Source organism: Oncorhynchus mykiss, chromosome 13 (genome assembly GCF_057628025.1).
Source record: "Oncorhynchus mykiss isolate SJ-2025 chromosome 13, ASM5762802v1, whole genome shotgun sequence".
Lineage (NCBI taxonomy): Eukaryota > Metazoa > Chordata > Actinopteri > Salmoniformes > Salmonidae > Oncorhynchus > Oncorhynchus mykiss.
In genome coordinates this window covers 29,413,167-29,426,643 of record NC_143034.1, presented here as the reverse complement: position 1 = coordinate 29,426,643, position 13,477 = coordinate 29,413,167, and the positions used below count along the sequence as shown (strand labels likewise).

At 42.4% G+C, this 13,477-nt stretch overlaps 1 protein-coding gene across 3 annotated transcripts in view; it reads right to left on the bottom strand.

The window, feature by feature from the left end:
* Nucleotides 1-64: 64 nt before the first annotated feature.
* Nucleotides 65-13,477, bottom strand: part of LOC110485916 (uncharacterized) — a 28,799-nt gene continuing 15,386 nt past the window's right edge. The window contains exons 1-3 of one of the 3 annotated variants that reach the window (XM_021557145.3): nt 6,686-7,247; nt 4,318-4,458; nt 65-3,067 (exon numbers count right to left, since the gene is read on the bottom strand). In XM_021557145.3, the coding sequence (XP_021412820.2) occupies nt 2,591-3,067; nt 4,318-4,458; nt 6,686-6,838 (771 nt within the window). In that variant the 5' untranslated portion in view covers nt 6,839-7,247 and the 3' untranslated portion in view covers nt 65-2,590. Of the gene's footprint in view, nt 3,068-4,317; nt 4,459-6,685; nt 7,248-13,477 lie in introns of those variants that run through there. The other 2 variants (XM_090195991.1, XM_090195990.1) reach the window with 2 other exon arrangements.

Below are 13,477 nucleotides of genomic sequence, written 5' to 3'. Positions count from 1 at the left end.
TCAAACCAATGAAAATTATGCCTGAAAAGAAATGTTAAATTACTTTTGACATACACTTACAATATTAGACAAAATATTTTATTAATTTAAATATATACAAAGTGAAAGACGATCTATAGACTGAACTGGGGAGTGAAACCTGGGCAGTTTTCTTGCTTTTAGCTTTCAGGCATGAGAACTTACAAACATTTCATTGCATTGATACACATGTACTATACCCAGGGCCAGGAGTTTTTCCTGACCACATGACCAGACCAAGTAAACTCCACGGCCTTAAGATTTGGTTTATAACGGGCAAGAAAATGCGTTTGCTGAGCAGATATCATAGTCAAGAAAAACTCCTGGCCCTACCCATACCACACACAATGCAAAACATTACACTGAAAATAGCTTCAACATGAAGCTTTGAAGGATGAGGTTAAACTATAACAAATCCTTTTGCTAGTGTCATGACAAATCTAGCTTCCTGAAGAACCACTTCTTCTGTGTCAGCATTTAGTTTCTCCCCATCTATCATTGCTACTCCTTCTGGATCTTGGGCTCCTCTTCAAAGGGGAAATCCGTTGCAGTGACCTGAGGGGTCACTTTCCCTGATGCTTCTGCAAGCAGTCACTTTATTTTGTGCTGGGGAGCCTTATTCCTCCTCTTCAAAAGCCGTTTCCTCTTACACAGACGCTTCCTTAGATGATTGTGATAACTCTAAATGAAAATACCTGGGAGGAATATATTGTTTACCCCCTTTGCTCTCTTCATTCATCCCGGTTCAGAGGGGGACTTTGTCACCATCTGACAAGACACTTTCACATGTTTCTGTCTCTTCCATTCCATGTTTATTCTTTTCACTTTCACTACGGCTTCTGCATGCTTCTGTCTCTTTTCCTTGTGGTTGCTAGCGGGCTGGGTATATGTGAGATGGTGGTTGCTAGCAGGTTGGATGTATGTTGTATCTCTGACTTAAGGTCAATCAATCAAATGAATTTACTTTTGAAAGCCTTTTTTCCATCAGTAAATGTCAAATGTGGCCCAGTCCGATGATACCCCCAGACAGGGCTAACCAGGCAGGATGTAACTGCTTAGGTGAAGTGAAGGCCATCCTCACATGGGGAATGCTGCTTTTTAGTTATCTTTTCGACAGTATCAAAAATACATTTTCGATTGTTTTTATCCACCTCAGTCTGGTTGGAAAAGTAGGCTGATCGAGCAGCAGTGAGGGCTTTTCGATATTGGGCTTTACGGTCTTTCCAAGCTAGTCGGAAGACTTCCAATTTGGTGGAGCGCCATTTCCGTTCCATTTGTCTACAAACTTGCTTCAGGGCATGTTTTTTTTTTCTGTATACCAGGGAGCATGTTTCTTGTGACAAATGGGGGGGGGGTTACATAGGAGAGGCAAGACTGCTGCAGTGTTGGCAGCCTGGGTAGATGAGAGCTGGAGGTTGCTAGTAGCAGGCTGGGTAGATATGAGCTGGAGGTTGCTAGTAGCAGGCTGGGCAGATGTGAGCTGGAGGTTGCTAGCAGGCTGGGAGTATACGTATGTCTGGTTTAAGGCTGTGGTTCCATTAGAGTAATATGGGGGGGCGCTGGGGTAGGGTGGATCCCCAGGGGGGTTAGGTAGGAGGGGCTTATTACCAGGCGAAATGGCACCAGCAGGCATGATTCCAGGTGGCATTGTAACAGGAAGCATGGTACCAGGGGGCATAGTACCATGAGGATAACCCCACCCTGGAGGGAAGGCAATGGTGTAGGGGCTGCTGTGGTATGCCATATACTGAGAGTACTGGGTGGGGGAGCAGGATGCCATCATAGATGCATGAGAAACAGGGTATATAGGGTCCATGGAGTATGAGTAGAGCTCAATGGAGCTTTCCCTGGACTCATCCCCATTCCAATCCCTCTCAGATCTCTCCATGTCCCAGTCTCTAGTAATAGAGAGGCTGTTCCAGTCGCTCTCACTGTCCCAGTCTCTGGTCCTAGAATGTTTGTCCCTGTCCCTTTGCAGGCACCTCGCTCTGTCCCTGTGCCTCTCAGATCTGTATCTGACCCGTTCTCTCTCAGATCCGTCGCTGTTTCTCTCTCGGCCTCCGTCCCCGTCGATCTCAGAGTCTCTGTGCCTCTCAGATCTGTCCCCGTGTCTGTCAGATCTGTCCCCGTGTCTGTCAGATCTGTCCCTGTGTCTGTCAGATCTGTCTCTCTCGCTCGGCCTCCGTCCCAGCCTCTCGCTCGGCCTCCGTCCCAGCCTCTCTCTGGGTCTCTGACTCTCTCAGATCTGTCACTGTCTTTCTCTCCATTTCTTTCTGATCTCTTAGTTTCTCTGACTACCGGTATGTCCTTGTCTCTCTCTCCGGTACTAGAGTGTCTGTGCCCATCTCCCTCTCTTTCAGATCTGTCCATTTCTCTGACTATATCCTCCTCCCTCCCTCTTTCCTTGTCTCTGGTACCAGAGTGTCGGTGGCAGTCCCTCTCAGATCTGTCCCGGTGTCTCTCTATGTCCCATACCCTGTTACTAGAGCTGCTGTATTCAACGGTCATGTTTGAGTGCTGGTTTAGAAGGGGGCTGGTGCTGTCTGATGGTAATGAGGAAGTACTGAGATGTTTAAATGAAGGCTCGCTTTCCTTTTTCTCTTTTCCCCTTCTCATTCTCGAACTCCTTCCTTTTCAAGTCTCCCATCTTCCCATACAGCCTGTCATTGGTCCTGTCTGTCAGCTGACCCAACTCCTCAACCCCCAAGTCCAGCCCAACCATCTCCAGCAGGGTCTGCATCTGCTCGTGCCGCTGCTCATCCTCAAGCCTCACCTTCGTCTTCTCCTCAACTAGAGAAGACTTGGATCTACTGCTGGAGTCAACATGACCCTCGGGCAGAGTCGGCCAAACTTGTGGTAGCTCTTCGCCCACAATGAGTAACCCATTTTCGTCGTTGACAATCTTTGAGAGCTTGTTGAGGTCAACCCCTTCATTGAGGACATTGAGGAAGCGCTGGAAGCCTGTGGCTGCTTTATCTTGCTCCTGTGTCCTGAGTGAATTAAGTGGCCTCTGAATGGTTGGATTATGCGGTTCATCATCAGGGACCACCTAACAGGAGACACGAGGAAATATCAATGAATATCTATCCACTTCAGCTACAAACAAACATGTGTATGATCTGCTTGCATCATCAAGATGGCCCATCAAACGTATCCTTCATTTACGTATCACTTGTGAGCGCATTTCACACTACCTATGTGTTATCATGGGCTTGGTATACTTATCTGAATGTCACGATAGATGTACAGTGCCCTCCATAATTGTTGGGACAGTAAATACATTTTTCTTCTTCTTTTGGCTCGATATTCCAGAAGTTTGGATTTTAAATCAAACACTGACTATGAAGTTGAAGTGCAGACTGTCAGATTTAAATTGATGATATTTTCATCTATAAAATCGGGTGAACCGTTTAGAAATGACAGCACTTTCCGACATAGCGCCTGTAATCATGGTAGCATCCACATTAATGGAGACGTTTTTAGAAACATACTCTATTCTTGTTTGCAATAAAAGTGACTCCAAAATGACTATACATTATTTACCATTCATTTCTATTGGGCACAAAGTCATCTGAAACACAACCAAATCAAACAGCAAATGCATCCAACAAAGCTTGATGTGGTCATTGTGTGCTGTGAATATGGGACCAAATACTTCACTTTTTACTACTTTACACATAAGTGAATTTGTCCCAATACTTTTGGTCCCCTAAAATGGGGGACTATGTATAGAAAGTGCAGTAATTTCTAAATGGTTCACTCAATGTGGATAAAAAAAATACCCTCAAATTAAAGCTGACAGTCTGCACTTTAACCCCACAGACATTATTTGATTTCAAATCCAAACCTGTGGAGTAAAGACAAAATAAGATAAAATGCTTCACTGTCCCCAAATAATTACGGAGGGCACAGTATTTGGTTGCATCCTGTCAACTGCATTTTACTCATAATTACTCATTCAGCAATGATTGGCTGTTATCTGACTTGCTATGCTACAAGTCCATCTCAATGACTGTTAGTGTGATAGGTAGCAATTGATGCATCTGAAAGGATAACAACATTTTCATGCAGGTGGTCGACGGAGATGACGCGAATATAGCCATGACATTCGAGACAACACTGTAGGCCTATAAGAACACACAAAAAGATGACGTGTACAAGTAGGTAGACACTTAATATCTAGCGTATGTGGGATGGGTGTCAATCGCAGAAATCGATTGTATAAATCGGGGGCCATGGTTTTCTTGACTTCATTCTTATGATACTTTTACCGACCTCTGTTTTGTTATGGCTACATACCTCCTCATTGTCGGGATAGCGTCGCTGGTTCATTAAAACCCTCAGTCTCAGAGGACGGGCCTCTTCATTTTCTAGGGGAGCTCTAATCATCAGCTCCAATGCTCGCTTCTTGTTTTGTTTCTTCAGCTCGGCAGGGGTATCCTGGAGGAAAATAGACAATATTTTAGAATAATATATGCCATTTAGCGGACGCTTTTATCCAAAACGACTTATGCATACATTCTACGTATGGGTGGTCCCGGGAATCGAACCCTCTACCCTGGCGTTACAAGAGCCATGCTCTACCAACTGTGCTACAAAAGGACCACATACTAAAAGCACCATTTTAGTATGTGTAATGAGGTTGCCCCTGGATAGTGATCCAAGGTCAGTTTTTATTTACCTCTTAGACTCTTAATAGTTCATGTAAGAACCAGGTTTTTCTTCTGCTAAGTCCATGTAGTAGAAACATCAGAATCCAAACATCAAGAAAGATCTGGTGGTCACCCTGATGGTGCGGGTTTTTGCCATTCTCGCTATGCATAAGCCGTAAACAATAAAGGCTTTTGACTTTCTTCCACTACACACCTTGATTAATTCTCTGGAAGTGTTTTTGCACAAATGCATTTTTTGGAACTATTTACTATCAAGCAGCAACTTATTTTTGATCTATCAGGAAATATCTATTCATAACAGGGTTAAAGTCAATTCAGAATTAAAATTATATTCGACACATGAATTGAAATTTGAATTGGTCACACCCCACAGGAAGCAGAATTTGAAATAAAGGAAGTAGAATTTAATTCAAATCGAAGAAATTCAACCGAGATATGAATATGAGTCTCGACCCATTGACAAATACTTTGCCAAAATTACCTGCCACCTCTTGCTAAAGATTACAGATACAATTTTAAATGTTAGTTTGATTATAACTCAATGATGTCAAACAGTATTTTGTTTGTATTTTTGTCATGAAATTGAGAAATGTATGTTTTTCTATCATTACATTTAATAACATGTATAGCGAGTTATACTGAACAAAAACAAAGATTTTACAGAGTAACAGTTCATATAAGGAAATCAGTCAATTGAAATAAATTCATTATGCACTCATCTATGGATTTCACATGACTGGGAATACAGATATGCATCTGTTGGTCACACATACCTTTAGAAAAGGTAGAGGCATGAATCAGATAACCAGTCAGTATCTGGTGTGACCACCATTTGTCTCATGCAGCGCGACACATCTCCTTTGCATAGAGTTGATCAGGGTGTTGATTGTGGCCTGTGATATGTTGTCCCACTCCTCTTCAATCGCTGTGCAAAGTTCCTGGATATTGGCGGGAACTGGAACACGTTGTCCTATACGTCGATCCAGAGCATCCCAAACATGCTCAATGGGTAACATGTCTGGTGTGTATGCAGGCCATGGAAGAACTAGGACATTTTCAGGTTCCAGGAATTGTGTACAGACCCTTGCGACATGGGGCTGTGCATTATCATGCTGAAACAAGGGGTGATGGTGACGGATGAATGGCACGACAATGGGCCTCAGGATTTCGTCACAATATCTCTGTGCTATCAAATTGTCATAATTAAAATGCAATTGTGTTCGTTGTCCGTAGCTTATGCCTGCCAATACCATAACCAAACCGCCACCATGTGGCACTCTGTTCACAACGTTGACATCAGCAAACCGCTAGCCCACACAATGCCATACACATCGTCTGCGGTTGAGGCCGGTTGGATGTACTGACAAATTCTCTAAAATGACATTGGAGGAGGCTTATGGTGGAGAAATAAAAAATACAATTCTCTGGCAACAGCTCTAGTGGACATTCCTGCATTCAGAATGCCAATTGCAAGCTCCCTCAAAACATGAGACATCTGTGGCATTGTGTTATGTAACAAAACTTCACATTTTAGAGTGGCCTTTGTCCCCAGCACAAGGTGCACCTGTGTAATGATCACGCTGTTTAATCAGATTCTTGATATGCCACACCTGTCAGATTAATGGATTATCTTGGCAAAAGGGAAATGCTCACTAAAAGGGAAGTAATATATATATATATATATATATATATATATATAGAATATTTCTGGGATCTTTTATTTCAGCTCATGAAACCAACACTTTACATGTTGCATTTATATTTTTGTTCAGTGTGTAAGGGAGACAACCTACAAAATAATATTTACATATCTCCAGGCCACAAAGTAAAGGGAATTTGACCCAAATCTATCCCTTAAATTCTAATTAAATTCTGCTTCATGTGGAGTGTGGCCAATTCAAATCACAACATTTTATGGAAATGTGAGACCAATTAGCAACTAAATTCAGAATTGACCCCAACCCTAATTAATAAATACAGAACTAATAGGTTACCTTACGCAGTAGGTACCGTACCGGTGTTCTTCTGAACTTACTTAGAATGTCCAGCACCCTCCGTTTAAGAGGTAGGCATACGCGTGACGACCTGTCGGCGACATTGTTGTATGTTTTGAATATTGTATTGTCCATATTGGTCTGTTTAGACATGCCCTTCACTGTTGTGGATGCAGTCTGTTTTTTAGGCGTGTCCTTAGCTCCGTGTTCAAGCTCTCGTGTAGCAAGAACAGCTTTCTTGCGAGCTTCTTCTCCTCTATGACCTCCAGCTCCTTCTTCTTACGAGCGAGTTCCAGGTCCTCCACACTGGGCTGCACAGGATCTCCGTCAACGTCCCCATCTGTGTCTGGGGAGAAGGGAGCACTGCTACCCTTCAATGAGCTTTTGTTACAGTCCCTGGACAATGGATCCATGATGTAGCTCATATCAGAGGGTACTCCTCCGAATCCCCACTTGCTTATCCTTACTGCCACCGCGGGCTGTACCTCTCTGGATCCATTGGGTATGTTATCTTCCAGCGTGCCTGAGCTGGGATGACTCTTCAGGCATAGGCGGAAATCCCAGGGGCGGTGGGGGGGGGGGACACGACCTCCCATCCTGGGAAAAATATGATTTGTCTCTCCAAATATATCACTGTAAACATAACTATGTAATTTCAATAATATGAATAATAGGCAATGAAAGCACTTGCACTGATTATAGACACTTAATAGCGTGTTTTTAAAAGATTAAAGGATTTCAAAAGATTGCGACCCCCCGCCCTTTGCCTCACAATGGTTTGATCCACTGCCTGTTCCTTATCTAGCAGGTAATAGAGGGTTCCAACAAATCGATACATAAAGCTCACGAGGGAACACAAGCATACATAGATTACAAACAATGGACAATCGAGCTAGGGGGTACAATATCATATTACAATTACACAAGGACATGCATATACTTACAATTCTAACAGCTTTTTTGTTAGTAGAGCATTTAATCTTCTTAAAATACAGTTCGATTTCTTTTTGTAGGGTACGAAAATGTGGTTTTCTGTTTGTAAATTTAAATTGGTGTATATGAAATTTGGCCAAAAGAATAATGAAATTAATTACATAAAAATGTTTCCGCTTATTTCCGCCTATTTCTATTGTATGTAAAGAATCCAAACAGTATATCTCTCCACAATAGTGTAAAATCTTCATAAATGTGTTAAATTATAAACCTACTGATGTCTTGCCACAGTTTTCTTACATGCATACAATGCCAAAAAATATGCAAAACCGTTTCTGGGTGGTCATTACAAAAGGAGCAATTTGAGTTGATGTTTTCCTTAAACTTCTTCATATAGTGGTAATTTTAAAGCAAACTTCCTTAATTTTGTTAACAATTAGGTAGGTATGTGTGTGGCAACATCCAACCTTTTTTCCAACAGATATTAGTATCTACTTTCTGAAAGGCACGTAACTGACGTGAGGTTAATCCAGTCAATCGCGCCATAGCAATGTTTTTTTTATTAAAAAAATATGTTGGCAGGGTTTACTCACACACTAGCTGAATTTTCAGAGCTAGCGGGCAAACATTAACTATTAAGCTAGCTTGTATCTATTCCATTTATGTGGCGTCGTCGAAGATGCAATCTTTGCTATCGTCAGTTTATTCCAAGATCAGCATGCAGTTGTAGTGCTTCAAAGTCCATGTGATAAGGTTAGCGATAAACTGAACTCCCAACTGAACAGAACTACACTCTCTTCTACCATTGTCTTAAATATCTTTAATGGTCTCGTTGCAAAAACTAAATCGTCGCTATGGGACTTTGAAGCATGTGTGCTGATCTTGGAGTAAACTGACAATAGCAAAGATTATAGGAAACACCACAGAAACGGAATTGGTGCTCGCTAGCTTTGCAAATTCAGCTATTGTTGGAAGCCAGCCAATATGAAACAAACTATATTAAAATGACAAAAGGTTGCAGCATATGTTGTGTAAATAGTGAACTCATAGCTGTCAACTCTCGTCACTGCAATCCGTTTCACATTTGCTAGATACCTTTTAGATGGAAGCCCATATAGAATGATAGAAGATAAGATGATAGAAGCCCATCTCCTACTGTAAATAACCTACACACTGTGTGTGTGTTTGTGCAGATAGCCAGCCTGCCAGGGAGAAGAATGTAAGAAAAAAGTCAAAAGACAGACATCAGAGTATTTTTCAGTACACCAAAACGCAAAGCAAGAACCCTAGTAGCCTAAGACTAGTTGATAAAATGTTCATCAGAAAGAAGTGAAATGCTAATGGAAACGTTTCACACTGATGTCATTAGGCAGATCAGGCAACAGGGGGCACACAGACAGCAGAGCTGGGGACAGAGGGCACACAGACAGCAGAGCTGGGGACAGATGGACAGGGACAGACTGGCAGATCAGGCAACAGGGGGCACACAGACAGCAGAGCTGGGGACAGGGGGAACACAGACAGCAGAGCTGGGGACAGATGGGCAGGGACAGACTGGCAGAGACAGGGAGTCTCAGATAAGTTTGTTGAGTCTTTGTTTGGCAACATTATGAAAGGTTCTACATTTTTTTGACTTGTAATATAGGGGCATAATTGGAAAATGCCATGGATACCCCCACTCTCAACTTAAACTGGTGACTGAACTAAGATTTGTTTAAGGCAATGGTATTGCTGTTGTGATTAATTGTGTAGTTTTGGGTACCGGTAGTTAGGAGTACGGCAAACACCTTATTTCTTTTCTAGAGACAGACTGTGAGGCAGTGAGGGTGGTGAAAGGGAAAGAGACAAGGAGAGACTTCAGAGGACAGTGTCACAGCCACGGCAGGACCAGGTGTCAACCTTGTTGCCAGCAACACCAGTGTAGGGGACAGTGTCACAGCCACGGCAGGACCAGGTGGCAACCTTGTTGCCAGCAGCACCAATATAGGGGACAATGTCACAGCCACGGCAGGACCAGGTGGCAACCTTGTTGCCAGCAGCACCAGTGTAGGGGACAGTGTCACAGCCACGGCAGGACCAGGTGTCAACCTTGTTGCCAGCAGCACCAGTATAGGGGACAGTGGCACAGCCACGGCAGGACCAGGTGTCAACCTTGTTGCCAGCAGCACCAGTGTAGGGGACAGTGTCACAGCCACGGCAGGACCAGGTGTCAACCTTGTTGCCAGCAGCACCAGTATAGGGGACAGTGGCACAGCCACGGCAGGACCAGGTGTCAACCTTGTTGCCAGCAGCACCAGTATAGGGGACAGTGTCACAGCCACGGCAGGACCAGGTGTCAACCTTGTTGCCAGCAGCACTAGTTTAGGGGACAGTGGCACAGCCACGGCAGGACCAGGTGTCAACCTTGTTGCCAGCAGCACCAGTATAGGGGACAGTGTCACAGCCACGGCAGGACCAGGTGTCAACCTTGTTGCCAGCAGCACCAGTATAGGGGACAGTGTCACAGCCACGGCAGGACCAGGTGTCAACCTTGTTGCCAGCAGCACCAGTATAGGGGACAGTGGCACAACATTGTCCAGTTACCTCAGTGATGGCACAAAACCATATTAGCCACACCCACAATTTATAGAACCGCAAACTCTTGCCAACAGAGTGTTGACGTTTCAAGAGAGATGGTTTGGCGATTTCCCCTGGCTCCATTATAATCCATCAGTAAAAGGAGTGTTGTGTTTTCACTGTAGCCAAGGGTTTTCAAGCCAGCCATCTTTTGGCCAAAGAGCCGATGCTGCCTTCATTAGTGCAGGATTTAGGAACTGGAGAAAAGCCATTGTAAAATTCACAGCACATCAAAACTGCCAAACCCACCGCCACTGTGTAACTGTAACAGCACACAAGCTAAATCCAATCAGTGTCCAGTTATCCAGTGCATGGGGTAAAGAAATGACGAAAGCTACCTTGCACTGTATGAGAAAGCAACAACATTGATTGAATCCATTGAGACACACTCAAAACAATTTGCTGGCAAAGCAGTGGATCACTATAGGGCAGAATTTTTTAAAGTGTTGGATGGTGTGGAGGTTCAGTTTGGCGACTGTTTTGACCAGGACAGTCTAAACATTCTGTAAAAGTTGGAAAGAGTGCTTCTCACGGGGGAGTTGGATGAATCTCTAGATCAGTACCCTGAGCTGAACATAGATTCTCTTTCAGTGCAGTTGCCTCTCTTTCACAACAAATACCCCTGTAGCAGCAGTTGAGAGGCAGCAGAGGTCCTCAGGAGGCTTCCAGTGGAGGTGCAAGGGTTGGTTGACCAAGTTGAGGTGCTGATCAGAATTTTGTCTGTATTAGCAGTATTATAATGATTTAAACATTTTAACAAGTTGGGACAACCCTTCATTTAACTACTGTACCTACCAATTATCCAGTAGTAGTAATTATGGTTCCTCAATATACATTTAACATATTACAACGTAGGCTATGTGTTACAGCACTACTTTTGGTGTCCCCCTCAGGAATTGCTCTTGAGAAATGTTCATGTAATTGTCCCCTCCAAAGTTGATATCAGATTTTCGCCCCTGTCTTCAGGTTCACTGCAGCATAAAATAAACATGTAAGAAGACATTGGTGAGCTTAATGTAAGCTACATGTTGTTGTGTACTGTTGTGCTAGGTTGCCTGTCTACCCAAACCCCTTGCTCCGGCCAAACGCTATGCCCAAGGACGTTCATTTATGTATCTGCAATGAGTCTGGATCGGTTGTCACTAGTTACCACAGCCACGAAGTCAAAATTGGTTATATTTTTTTTATTTCACCTTTATTTAACCAGGTAGGCTAGAACAAGTTCTCATTTACAACTGCGACCTGGCCAAGATAAATCATAGCAGTGTGAACAGACAACAATACAGAGTTACACATGGAGTAAACAATAAACAAGTCAATAACACAGTAGAAAAAAATAAGAAAAAAACACACACACAAAAAAAGAGTCTATATACATTGTGCGCAAAAGGCATGAGGAGGCAGGCGAATAAATACAATTTAGCAGATTAACACTGGAGTGATAAATGATCAGATGGTCATGTACAGGTGTGCAAAAGAGCAGAAAAGTAAATAAATAAAAACAGTATGGGGATGAGGTAGGTAAATTGGGTGGGCTATTTACCGATGGACTATGTACAGCTGCAGCTGTATCGTAAAGATTCAGGAAAAACTATCTGTTTTGGTCAGACTTAGATTTGAAAGACATTTTAGAAATAGGGTTTATGACTTTGTGATAACTAGTGACGACAGTCTGGATCTGAGTACCACCCGACAATTTCTAGAACACAAATCACATTCTAACCGCTCTGATTGGTCCCAGAAACCGATCAATTGGGCCTGAACACATGTGGGTAAAGCACTGTTTTTAAAATTCGTTATTGGCTTTGATAGTCTGATTGGTTAGAAATTATCCATCGCTGATGACTTTGACAACACCCCTAATTTTGACATTACCACAAACAACTTCAATAATGACTGTCACTAGCTAGGTTTCCATCCATTTCATGCAAATATTCTAGAATCTGGATAAAGAAACAAATGTGCATTTTTCCACCAGTGGTGTGATAGAAATCACTGCGTGATGATATTGTGCACACAAAATGTACATTTTCGCTTAGGTTTTCATGAATTTCATTCTATTGCATTTTCAACTGTGTTGCGTAAAATAGCAAATGTGCCTACTCTGGTACTGGCACATGCGCTCTAGCCAACAGCTCGCAGACAGAGTATAGGTAGGTTGTGCAGGTAGGCTAGTCTACATGATGAGATTATTATGGATAAGAGCGAGAATATTTTGATTTGTCAAATAGCAGGTCAAGCATCGATCACATTGTCACTTAAATAAGACCTTCGATATTTATTGGATAGGAGCATCAAGATAACCATGCACTAGTGCTGAGCAATTAAATGTAGGTTATTTTTCCGTTTTTAAACGACAATATTTTGTTTTTTTAAACAACCTCAACTAATTGACCAATGTCGGTTCAATTACTTGAATACCATGTTGTTCGAGGGTTTTACTGTGAGCTCAATGCACACATTGCAGTTTCTGTAGAGATAAATCAGATCCAGTCTGACCTGTGCGATGTGGTAGGGAGTTTTAGTTTCCAACAGGGCCAATATTCATCATAGTTTATCGCATAAAACATGGCAATTAACTACAATAAACACAATTCATTGTGCAGCTACTTGTCCGGTCTGTGTTTCTTTTACAGAAGAGGCAGAAGAATGCGCCATCACGTGGGGATGTAGAGAGCAGCTATTGCTTTGCACGGTATCTCTATCTGAAAATACATGATCTAAAAGTGATCGATAGTTGGTATTCAGCAGTCATAAAAGTATGCATTTTTGACTTTGAAGAACTACAAAATAGTGGTTTTGTCAGACAGTACAGACAGCAGCTCTATAGAGATGAGATGGTGACTTGGAATGAAATAATAGTCATCAAATAAAACAAATGTAATATACACAAGTGAAATATTTGAATAAATGATGGTTAATAAGTGATAAGCAGTAATTGGCAGGCACTACCATCATGGGACTTTAATTAATTGTTTTATTCTATGTTACATCATTCAACCCACATAATGCATAGTGAATGTCAATTAAAAATCATGGAAACCTAAATCGAAAACCGTTATGTTTTAATAATCAAACCCAAAACCTACCTCAAAAAGCACTAATTGCTCAGAACCACCATTTACTTTCACCACACTGTGAAGTTCATCATAACTCATCTGTAGTCTAATAAACTGCATGGTTTCATAGTAGTCATAGTGGCAGGACCACACACACAGTATCATTGTGACTCCAAGTTTATTT